Raw genomic sequence first — 12883 nt, 5'->3', positions numbered from 1 at the left:
AACAATTTAAGGCATGAAAACTACTCTTCAAATTGCTGAGAACACATTGTGCTGACCTGAGAGTACAAATCAGATATGCATCGTGTCCACTGTTATGTTCTGAAAATGTGACAGACTGTATTTGAAAAAGTCATCCCCTGACTTCCCTGACAAAACTGTTCTTACCAAACCTGGGCAAGGAGCTGGCCTTCCATTCAGCATATTACTGTAAAAGGTAAGCCTGATTTTATAGAAATCAAACCAACTCCTTACTTATCACAATGAAGTCCAGAATAGGCTGTGTTTGGTTTGTGGTGGTTTTTAGTTATTTTATTTGTGCTGACAAAAGATGACCTAAAATTAAGGTGTTCCACCCAAAAGAAAATACATGAATGCAGACTCCAGAAGTATCAAAACAGAAATGAAAACTACTTCTGCTCACTTACTTATCTCTCTATATTTGGAATGAAAGTTACTATACCAGGGATATGAAGATTTCATTACGAAGATAACAGCCTAAATGCAGATTATGCTAGTTACCAGATGCACATCCAACAAAGGAACCTGTCAAAATGTTTGCCTTATTATGCTGTCCTCAAAGTACTGCAAGAGGTGAGTCAACGCACATTTATTTGATCTTTTTGATAATATATACTGCCATGCAGATAAACTCTGATAATGCTCAAAATAAACTGACAGAAGTCTGACAATACACTGAAAAGACATGAATATTCAGAAAGAAGTTCACAAATTCTTAGAGAAGGCTTTCAATACTGAGTCTCAGAATGTTGTAAAAAGCTGTGAAGAAAAAGTCTAGGAATCAAATAAACAATTTAAATAAATGTGCCCAATCTTAAAAGCATACTTTTACTGTATGTAAATTCAATTAGATCAGTAATTTAGAGGCCAAGTTTTAATCAGAAACTATTATCATGAATGTGACACAAGTCCAGAACCCCACACACCACCCTGTGGGGCTACAGAAGCTCAGGGTTTCCCTAAAGAGAATTTAAACCCCAAAATGCAAAACAGTGACTTACATGACCTCACAGCATGGTGACACACATGTGTCTCCTAAATACTCTTATATGAACATAAGCAGTTTTCAAAATTACTTTAGATGAAGAAAATTTTTCCTTCAAATTTTGATAGTGGAATACACATTGTCAAAAGAATATATATATCAAATAATAACTGATGGCCAGCATATCCCACCATTCATGGTACAAAACTTAATGTTACACTGTTTGCAGCAACAGTGGGAAAGTGGACAGGAAGAAAAAGTTTGATTAAAAGTTTGTTGCAAAGTTTTAAACTTCCCAACAGGACACTTCAGATAGAATAATCTACTATTTACTTTTAAACAAATTGTCACAACCAATTCAATTGGCAGTGTAGACCATTAAAATGCCCATTTCTGACAAAGTACTTATTTCTGATCGGCAAGAATTATGCTCCTTTTCCGGAACTTTAAGATTTACAGAGGAAAGCCAGAAATGTTATAGAAAAACAAAAAGGTGATAGAGATTCTTGACTGCACAGCAGCCAAGGAAACAAGTGCAGGCAAGAAATCCTTTCTATGCAAGCCAATACCACTACAAGAAGTCTGGAAGCCTAAGAAGAGTTTTTCATATAATTTATGATCCTAGAACAACACTAGTCCTTGTTTTACAGATACTTTTGCCTTGCACAAGCCAGGAAGTATGAACTGTGTGATGGGGTGGGTAAGAAGAGACAACCAAATATTCAGTTTTTAGAACTTTATGCAATAACCTAAAGACAATTTTTGAGAGAGAACTACAAAAATGCCCTAATTTTTTTTCTCCCAGAATTCAGAACATTTGCTGTTATTTTGCACCATCTGTGCTTCCAAAAATGTGAAATTTAATATGAAAATTTCAAATAAGTCCATTTTAGTATAAAAAGGGATTTTCTAACCCTAAAAATACTTCATGTGAATTTGGTGCTGATTTACATGTAAAATGAGAATACCTAAAAACTAGGTGAAAATCCTTACTTCAAAGCCCTTCCATTTGTGTGTTTGTGTACATGCAAGTCATGCAAAATTGCTGTAAGATCAACATGCGCTGAATTTTCATGTTAGATGTTGCAAAGTAAATTCAAATCTTAATTACAGAATTCTTCATGAAGTGTTATACTTTAATTATTATTTAATATAGTTAGTACATATTCACAAAATTTTTCAAATCAGGAAAAAATATTTTTACTAAACATCATCAGAAACTGTTATAATATACTTTCAATATAAACCCACTGCAATTAAGGGAGCTTCTCTAGAGTGACACCGATTTACTATGTCCACTACGAGCTTGGTATAGTTAACAAGTTGCAAAGTTATTTTTACTAAGTACTTCGATACTGAAGTCTGATTTAACTTACATAGTTCAAACAGGTCAATTGGTCTGAAAACTCTTTAAGAGTACAGAGGTGTCAATCAAAATGTGGTAACTGCAGAGAAGTGAAGGGCACCATAAAATAAAGATTATATTCTAAACAAATACACTGAGTTCACATTTACATGAAAGGCATTTTTAAAAATCTCAGTGCCTTAGACTGTAAAAATAATGACAAGTCCACAGATACCAGTTACAGCTTGACTCAAGCTCATGTTAAAAAATGCCACAGTATCATACTTAAAAGAAGCAGATAAAGTTTAATTCTTTCAGAAAACTTCTTAAGCTGTTCATTATTTTTACTCTCATATTTCAAAGCATTAAGCTGTCTCTACCTATTTAACCCTAAATTTTTAAGTTTTCAACATTTCTCATCTAGGAAATGGCTGTCAAAAGTTTTGACATATTCACATTCAGCAGGTAGAAAGTTAAAGTTGGTTGCCCCCATTACAGAAAATGATGCTTACTGAAAAAAAAACAAACAACAAAAAATAAAACAAAAAACCAGAACTTATGTGGAAAAAAAAAGTAAAAAAAAGTCTTCTATATGAATGAATAGGCAAAAAAGCGTTGCATTACAAGATTCAGAATCTGCACTTACTCTTTACCCCTTTCTTCCCCTTTCGTTCCTTCTTGTACTGTTCCTTCAGTTTACTTATTAGCCCCTGGTCTACATCCCAAACCTCAGCAGTTGGGGACAGGTCATCTTTGTCTACATGCAGCATATTATTAAAAGAAAAAAAATCAGCAATTGGCAATGCAAGCTGTTGGCAATTTACTATCATAGCTATATAAGAGCATTATAAAAGTTCTTAATAAATCTTTACTTTAAAGGTGCAGTTTCAGTTTTAAGTTTACAAAATACTGTCTCATTTCACACAGTATTCCAGGGCACTGTAAAATATCAGTTGCATATTTGAAAATTGTATGTTAATTTGTTACTAAGCAGCAAACAAATTAAGTTTCATAAGTAACTGTTTGTTAGATACTTCAAAATACACAAAAATTCATTGGTGTTCCAAAACAATTACTGCATCTTTAGAAAGACAGTGTTAAAAATTACTCAGCCAATGTTTAATAAGCAAATAAAAGTAGTCATGCTATATCTCATGAAAATGCAAGCTGATTAAGTCAGTGCCAGTTTATTCATGAAGACCACCATGCATCCTTTCACACTCATTCTACATGCACAAGAAACAAACCTTGGTCCTATATATAACCAAAGAAACTAGTCTATAAATACAGCTTTATACATGAAGTAATTCACATAGGAGAATAAATTGACATCCCACTGCATTCCAGCAATTAAATTACAATTAGCAGAAATACAACATTCCACAGCAGTTTCAGAAAATGTATCTTTTTCTGTTTGATGAATATTGCAGAATAAAATATTCTCCAAGAAAAGCTGAGTCTCCACTTTTCTAAACTATCCATCTCAAACATTTCTGGACACAGAATTAGTAGAAGGATAAACTTGTTTCTACGACAAGATAAATGTAACATTTGCAGAAGCACTTTTGCTGCAGCCAACTATGCAGCAACCAAACTGTGTGCCAGTTCAGCTTATGCTCATAAATTCTTTAGCAATAAAAAAAACCCAAACAACTTAGTTCATCAGCTCCCAACTTCCAATCATGCCTACAATATCAGTGTTTCCATAAAAGAGCTACTTTTGAAGTTATAAACATTACAGTAATAAAAGTGCATAGGAGGAGCCATACACAGCAGAAACAAAGAAACATGCATTTAGGATGCAAACCAGTACAAGTTATTCCAAGTACATGTTTCATGACAAAACATGACAAGTACGAAGATATCCTAGGATACTGATGCATCTACCCTCATTCAAATAGGGCTGATCAATGGCAAGAAGAAACAATCTTGATCAAAGAGATGGAATATAAGAACAGCAAGGATGGCAAGGGCATGAAATGGGCAGCTTAAACGTGGCAAAGTCCCATGAGCTGTACACAAAGAACTGTTGAGAGGGCAATGAAACAATAACATCCTATACCAAACAGCAGCTACAACTACCAAATCACAAACACAAAGACCTCAATCTTTATGACTGCAGGGCTAAAACACTGACAGAGAATAGTGATTAGTCAGAATATACAAAAGGCAAAGAAAGGTAAAGCCGAGCTCGACCAAAAGAAGGAGAAAATTATAAAACCAAAACAAAACACCAAAAAGATCACCACATCCTAAAACCCAAGGAAAGGAAATTTAGTTCAGAACAAATTAAAATAATAATTAAAAAAAGAAAACCAATCCAAAACCAAAGCACCGTTAATAAAAGGAAAATAATCAGCTGGGTTGAAGCATTGCAGAGAAGAACTGGAGAATTAAACTGAACCAGAAGCTGAACATATAAAACAGCAATGTAATGCTGCTGTTAAACAAGCAAAACCCATCCCAAAACAACCCCAAAACCACAACAAAACTGTCTGGCATATTTTTAAAGATGTGGAATATTAGTGTATTGAGACAGGAGTAGTCCAAATAATTCAGTGGACAATTTTGGTGATGACAAAATTGAAGGAACATGTCCAGTCTGTGTTCCACACCAGAAGTTTAGAAAATGTCTGCAGACTGCAAAACAAACAGTGCATTATATATCAAGACAAATAATTTGAAGGAACTGGGCTCATTCAGTCAACAGAAAACAGGAAAAGTATAAGCTTGCAAACATAAATACTGAAAAACAGTGCTATCAGCTGCTGAACTGTAGGTTGTAAATAGAAAGCTAGATAAAACGCTAACACTGATTAACCAGAGAGGCTGTGCAATCAATTTCAATGAAGATTTCTAGGAAATCTAAAGCCAGAAGTGTGTTTCAGGTATGTAGAGATGTACTTAGCTATTTTAGAACAGAGCCGTAAGACCACCTCCATAACTACCCCTAGTTATGAACTTCCTCAAATTGCCTGTAGTGTTCACAGCCCACACTATACTGACATCAGGACAGGCCAGCGGATCTGGGATGTTCACTAGCCAATAGTACTTAGTAGAGAAATGATTTAATTTGGTTTTTAAGATGCCTCCCAGAGTTCTGGGCATAGTTATTCTTTTAAATTTGTCCATCTGTAAACAGAACTTTTGGTCTTTCATAAAGAGAAACATTTAGTGATGAACACAGTCATTGAAATTTAAGCAAAATACAAGGATTATGTAATACATAACATCTGTAATATGTAACAATATGTATTTATTCCTGTTTGCTTAAGCAAGCACAAGTTCTACATGCATCTTTTTCTTGATGATACTGTATCACCAAAAGGCATTTACAAATTCTTTAATCTAAAAATGTACATTCATTTTTTGGCATGCTGCACACTTCAATCCTTTATTTAACACTGTTTGAATTTGCTCTTTTTTCACTATTTTGAAGACAAACTGTTCACAAGTAAAACATGTTGGTGATAGGACACTTTAAATCACAATGTTTGAAAATAATTTAAGATTCATAGTACATTAAATGAAGCACCTACAAAAAGAGAATGTGTTTCTAAAAAACAGTATTACAGGAAGGCAAAAACAAGCAACCCAAACTTCCACACTCAGTGGCTGGTTTGCAGAAGTCTTCAATAGAAAATGTAACTATCAAATTTGGCAATGAAACATTTTAGTGTATCTGAAATTAGACCTACAGATAATACTTTGACAATTATGTACTGACAGTAATAATAAAGCAAGACTAGGCAATAGGTCTAGAGGCTAAACATCAGATGTTTGGTTTCCAGATACTAAATAAAAGCATTTATAAAGAAATGCACATGTAAATATTTACTTCTTTTTCAGAGAGCTTAAAACTGCAAGAGTAAAAAGTGATAGAAGGATGCCAACGACAGGCAAACTAAAACAGGAAATTAAAAAAAGCTAAGAAAAAAACCAGAAGAACTACTTACATTATGAAGTATGAATTTTAACTGAAATATTAACATTGAAGTTCCCCCTCAAAAATAAATTAATAAATGGATGGACCTGGTGATTTCAAGTTTCAGAAAGCTCAAAATAATGTAACAGGCTAAAATAAACTGGTTTAGGCAATGTATTATTTTAGAAGGTATTTCAGTGAGGCAATACTTGTAATGTTATTTTTGATAGGTAATAAAGAAGCATTGTCTTTAAATATTTCAAATTTACATACTGATCTTTAAAGAAGTGACACTTAATGCCAAGACTGGATAGATTATATCCTTGAACATCCATTTAAGGAAAGAGCAGCTGTACTGAAATCAGTGACATACTACGAAAGAAGCACTGCTACTACAGTTAGAAGTATGTCTTCCGACTCACTATTTAAACAGTAAGTTAGTATAAATTACACAACTAATTTATAAATATTGTCTTCAAATGGCAAAATTTTGAACACATTTTTATAGATGAAAGCAGGTTTATCTTTATTTCCTCCTCCCCACTTCCTTGCCCCAGATACAAGTGTTTTGGTAACAACGGAATTACTGCAGTTAAACTAGCTGTCACAAACAAAGCCATCACTATGTACAAGCTCCTAAAATGCTCTGAGTCACTTCTGCTATGAGTTCACTTAAATTGTAATAAAAAAACATTCAAACTGCTCTCTGTAAAGTGGGGTTGGTTCAATTTGATTTTTAAAAAACAGTCTTAGATTTTATTTTTACATTTGGTACAGTTTTTAACCAAACTGCTCAAAAACAAGTTTGAAAACATGTTACTTGCAAAACAACACTGCAAAATAAAACAGAATCCTCCACATTCTGGTTAATTGCCTAAAGAGATGACAGAGACAGCCAGTAACCTTGGAAAGGAATGGCTAGTTCAGCAAGTTTCAGTAGTATGCTCTGAAAAAATGGATAAACCTTTGATTACATGTATTATAGTATCAAGCTGTCTTTCCTTCTACATAAAACAGTGGTAAGACTGATGCTAGACCCAGAACATTTTGCATTACTACACATTTGAAGTGATGTTGCAAAGTCAAAACCTTAGCTTCAGAGCCTATGAGACCTCCTATACCAAGAGATTTGCCTGTTTGTCTAAATAAAACTATGATTAAGAAACTAATCAAGTAATGTTACCTTCAAAAGAGGAACACCGCCAAGCAACTAAAATACTTCCAGAATTGGATAGGTATTACCAAAGCTAAAGGTAACATTTATTTTTCAGCTTCATCTTCCAACTAGAAGTAAGACTGAGCTTTAAAAATAATGGAGACTAAATCCTTTGATACTAAGTTCCAAGAAGGAATGCTTTCTAATCCCCGATACCTTCAAGATCAAGACTGGGTGATTTTCCTGGAAGATGTGACAATATTCTGATTCCTGTAGGTCTTTATATTCTCTTTGCTCTACAAAGTGTTTATCCAAGTATGACAAATCCATTGTCTCAATGACAAAATTGTCAAGATGATCTAGTAACATTTTTTGGCCTTACAACAAAAGACTAAGTTTATGCAACTGCAAAATTACTTTTACCACCATTCAAATGGTCAATTTCCCACTTCAAGGAAGACATGAATCATTTTGTTCATTATTCTTTTTCCTATGCAAATTGTCTCCCTCTTTCAATTTCTTCTTTTGAAACACATGGGCTCCAAGAGTTTCTGACTTAGCATAGTTTCACAAAAAATTATTAACCTACTTACTTTTCTTATCTATACTAAAATAAAGTTATGCTAGTACAACAGTACTTCTTGATTCTACAAATGCAAGCCACATTAGCAATAACATCTAAAAATCTCAACCAAAAAAACTAAATATATTAATTGACCGTTTTTACAAGTACACCAAAGAAATCTCTTTAACTTAAGCACAGAAAGTTTAAAGCTCTCGATCAAAAAAAAATATGCTAAAAAGAATCTAGATATGAAAGCACATTTAATCCAGGTATAAAAATATTCCAAATCCTAGTTTTTCTTATCCAGGAAATAAAATCATCTATTTCAATTTTTAGAATGAAAACCAAAACCTGAAACAAACGTAACTATAACTGTGTTTGTGGCAACTACAACAGCACATATACGTATGTATAGACACAAAAGTTTCAGCATCCGGTATACTATTAAGCAGTAGCATTTAATCACGGCAATCATCCACACATCCACATCATCTTAAGTAGGTATTGCAATTCTTGTGCACTATCATGAACAAGTATTGTTTTATTTCTAGAAGCTTCTGTTAGCATCTTACCCCACTCTGTTCCATCTCCTGAACTTCGAGCTTCTCCAGCTCCCTCACCATCTTCAGCTGTCACTAAAAAATCAAATTCTTTCAAAGCTTCTTCAGTATCGGGGTCATCTGTAAGGTCAGCAGCTAAACCTTCATTACCAATCTGCAAGCAGATAAATGTTTTTCTGCATTTGAATCATGAACAGATTTTCTACTCAAATATTTAGAAACAATATAGATTACTCTGAGTACCTAGTTTCAGGAGAACACATTTTTCAACATGAAATGCAGAAAAAGATACACAGATATAGTCAGATCTAGAGCTGCTTATTGAAAACAAAGCAAAAAAAGAGCAGTGAAGTATAGTGATTATTAAGAAATCAAAAGAACACCAACAACAAAAACAATCCCATACATCCAATCTTTAAAACCTATAAACCGGAAAATTTTGTTTTTTTCTTGCAACATCAGCAGAAAAGCTTTACACAGTTTTTTACTGATCCAGAAGCCTTTTTTCCTTTTGCTTTTCAGTTCGATTTCAGTGTTAAACATAAGCTTGCAAAATACATTTTCTTCTGAAAAGTGTCTTTTTACTAGTCCTACCACACCTTCACCTTAAACAAAAACCACCCTGCATCAAAACATCAGTAAAAAGTTTTCTTTTATTCTGCAGGTGAAAATTTCCACATGGGGTTATGTTTCTACAACTTGGACAATATTCCCACCCTCTCGCAGAAGAAGAAAATTTTAACAAAGATACCGATAAATGATGCTTATACTCTCTATAACAAAACAAGCTTTGTCAAGAATTAAAAAAAAACAAGTAACGTCTTCATATCTGCTTGGAGATTTACTCATTTAATAATCTTTTTATCACATGATCTACTGCCTTAGAACAAAAAAAAAAATCCACTGATTGAGTGCTTAATCTGTTTACCAAAAGTACAAGTTAATACCAAAGGTATGGCGAAAAACCCTCCCTGACAACTCAAGTTCAGAGATTAAGACTTGTGTCAAGACAAGCTAACGTTGCCATTTAGGAAAATCCAATGCAGCCACAAGGCTCATAATGCTACAAAAAACTCTACTGAAAAAAAAAGTAGGAGACCTGTGAGTACAATGTTCATAAATAAATCTCTTTACATGAAGAAACGCGAACGACAGAGACATTCTTCCAATACAGGAGGAACGTAACTAAGAAAGTACAGGTAAGACACAGTTGCTCACAGAATGGAAAACTAGAAAGGAAAATAAACCAGAACCAAACTACTGGAGATTAAGTCTCTGCCAGGCTCTTAAAGCATTTAATAAAAAGCTGTATAGAAGGAAGAATTAAACAAATATTTGACATGGAAATGATTTTTTTTTAATTACTAATTTAGCTCCTTCTAAGAAATTATCCCTACCTTCTCCAAAATTTGGAAAGGATGCACACTGTATTGTGCTAAATCTGCCTCATAAAGGCCCTCAAAAGTACGCAGAGAAGCTAGGATAGCCAATCAGTTACCTCTTTCAGCATTTAATTCATACTTGCAAACAAATAATGCCTTAACTAAACTACCAAATTTACCAATACTGCTTCTGTTTACAATCTATTCAGATAACAAAGGTACAACAACATTTTAACATTTACAGTCATCTGGAAAAAAAAGAATAAAAATCCCTTTTTAAAGCGGATTTCAGATCTATATATAGTAACCAAAAAAATTTACTTTGTGTTTCTTATTTATCCGGTGTTTTTCTTTTCCGTCTGCAATATCTTCTATCATGTCACTCTCTTCTTCTTCATCACTGTCATCTGCGTTTTCTAAGAAGTTAAATGTTTCAAGAACATCACCAGAATTCCTACATAAATAGAAACATTACAAGAGAATCCATTTTACTTGCTGAAGAGATTTTAGATGATTAATCAGATTAAATGCAACTGCTACCTAACAGCATAAGAGCTTTAAAACAAGCAAAACAACAAATATGAAGTTTCTATAGCTGCCCTAATCCCTTATTATAGAAGCACCACAACTGAATCTTTCCTTAAAATAACTCCAAAGGGTTATATGACAAATTCAACTTCAATACACTACGTATTTTCCTGTATATACACATAATACACACATATGTATGTAATAGAGATACCTATGTTCCTATGTATAATCAATTTCACTGAAGTTCATAATCATTTGTAGTCCCTTACACCTACACCTGTTCAGAGACTCTGCAGTTGAAAGTTCAATATGAAACGACCAGCACATATCAACGGCAAAGAAAAGCAAACTTGAGGCATTCCTTATACCTTCACTTACCTTTTGATTTCCTGTCCCTTTTGTTTTGATGAAGGAGATTCACCCCCATTGAGGATTTGCTCCAGGTTCTTTGTCTCTACTGAACCATTTGGTTCTGAATTGGAGAGCCCAAGCAAAGACCTTACCCGCTGGGAGCGTACATCCAATATTGTATCTGTATAGCCTACTTCCTGAAGATATCTAGAAGCATTAAGAATAAAAAAAACAGGAAAGCATATTTGAGGAAAAAGGAAAGAATGTAGTATAGACTGTTAAAAATTGATGCCACTATTATACCATGGAAAAAGAAGCCTTGCTGTTAATCTGTTCCATAGGGAAAACCTTACTCTATGCTGCCTACAGCTCAAGACTATGAAATTCAGAAAAAGAACCACGATTTATCCACCTCAATTATCGTGTTTCTTAGAGTAAGTATATACATATACAGCTTGTACTTCATAGGAAAGCTGGAATACACCAATATTCAACATTACTTACTGTCTCAGTAACTGTCTGCCTTGCTTCCAGGTCAATTGGCTATTTTGAGGTACTGCAGGAACCTCCATATCTTTGGTTTCTTCTGAAAGATACAGTGTCATAGTTGGGTGGCTTTGTTTGAACTCAATTTACTTTTCACAAAATACCAATGAAACTAAAAGCTTTAAATTAATTTCCCCCCTAATTCATTGCTGAAGAATCAGGCAAATAACTGAACAGAATACTGAAAAATCCTGACCCCTTATAGACAGAAAAGTAACCAGAAAAATATTTAACTTGTACATGAAAGAATGTGTACTGAAGTGTTACTGCTAAGAAAACAGGCTATATCTCTTTCACAAAGCAGAGATGCTTAGAAAGCAACATAAAAAACACAGTTCAAATAAATGAAGTAGTGACATACATCAGCATTTGGAGAAAACTAACACGTCAAATTTAACAAATTCCACCAGTTTGCTATCAACAGTTAAAATCTAGAACCACTGCATTTTTACCATGGTAGAGACTGTAAGACATAGCACAAATTAAAGTTTAAGGATTTTAACTTCTAACTTATAATGCTTTTAAACACATGGGAAAAATCCCATCAAGCAAGAAACATGAATCATGATATCTAGTTTCGATTGAATATGAAAACACTTCTAAAACAGAGGAAAACAAACAAAAAAATGGGATGCAGAATAAAATCCTACATTTCAAGAGAAGCTACATGCAATTCTGCTTATTAAAGTCTTATGTTGTTATGAAAAAATCCTTTCCTATATTTGCAGTACTGTTAAGAGCAAGAATGTTATGATCAGTGTATCTACATTCAAAATAAAGATGTACTCCAGAGTACCAATAAGAATAGTCTGTTTTATCTCTTTGGACTTTTTTTTCCCTTGATTTAAGATAAAACCAGAAGCTCTGCAGCATTTTTTTTTCCTTGCAAGCCAATGCAGTACAACTTTTTTTTCCTCATTCTTTAAACACTAGTATCCTATAAAACCACCAAATACCAACAGTATTTCTTATGTTTATTCTGCAATTATGCCTTCCTTCTGGACGGATGGCAGAATAAGGAAAAAAAATAGTAAATCCTTCAAGTAGGGATATTATCAGGAATAATGAGAAGCATCAGCTAAACAAAAATTGTATAACCTCATTTAAAGCTTTCTTTGACATTCATCCTCCAAAAAAGGTCAATTAATTTTGATTTTCAGATCAAACAATACGTAATCAATGCCAAACTTTTCCTTGAGATCTTCTCTAACACACCTGGGAATAGGGTGCGAGGAGACTGAAAGCTGCAATAAATTGAGCACAGCAAATCTAGAACAACATATAAAAAAAATAACACTGAAACAGACTATTGTAAAAAAGTTACCTGAATCAAAAGTTGGCATTTTCAAGTCACCTTGGTTCAATTCTGTGCCATATTTTAATTTATGGTATTTTGCCCTGAAAAAGCATGCAAATGTTTAAGAAATTAGCGTACGATGCTCTACCAGATCATAACATTCTACTATTCCCATTTAAAACCATACTAACAATATAATTTATCCAGACAAAACTGTTGTGA

General features: G+C 33.6%; 1 protein-coding gene across 5 annotated transcripts in view; it reads right to left on the bottom strand.

Annotated features, from left to right (window-relative positions):
* Positions 1-12883, bottom strand: part of STRN3 (striatin 3) — a 61053-nt gene that overhangs the window by 23838 nt on the left and 24332 nt on the right. For 2 of the 5 annotated variants that reach the window (XM_005149343.4, XM_034061322.1), the window contains exons 3-8: positions 12689-12762; positions 11323-11404; positions 10846-11025; positions 10258-10390; positions 8567-8708; positions 2995-3105 (exon numbers count right to left, since the gene is read on the bottom strand). In XM_005149343.4, the coding sequence (XP_005149400.4) occupies positions 2995-3105; positions 8567-8708; positions 10258-10390; positions 10846-11025; positions 11323-11404; positions 12689-12762 (722 nt within the window). The remainder of the gene's footprint in view (positions 1-2994; positions 3106-8566; positions 8709-10257; positions 10391-10845; positions 11026-11322; positions 11405-12688; positions 12763-12883) is intronic. The other 3 variants (XM_031049115.2, XM_034061323.1, XM_031049114.2) reach the window with 2 other exon arrangements.

This window comes from Melopsittacus undulatus, chromosome 4 (assembly GCF_012275295.1).
Source record: "Melopsittacus undulatus isolate bMelUnd1 chromosome 4, bMelUnd1.mat.Z, whole genome shotgun sequence".
Classification (NCBI taxonomy): Eukaryota; Metazoa; Chordata; class Aves; order Psittaciformes; family Psittaculidae; genus Melopsittacus; species Melopsittacus undulatus.
Note: the sequence above shows the minus strand (reverse complement) of the source record. Positions and strands in the feature narration are given on the sequence as shown.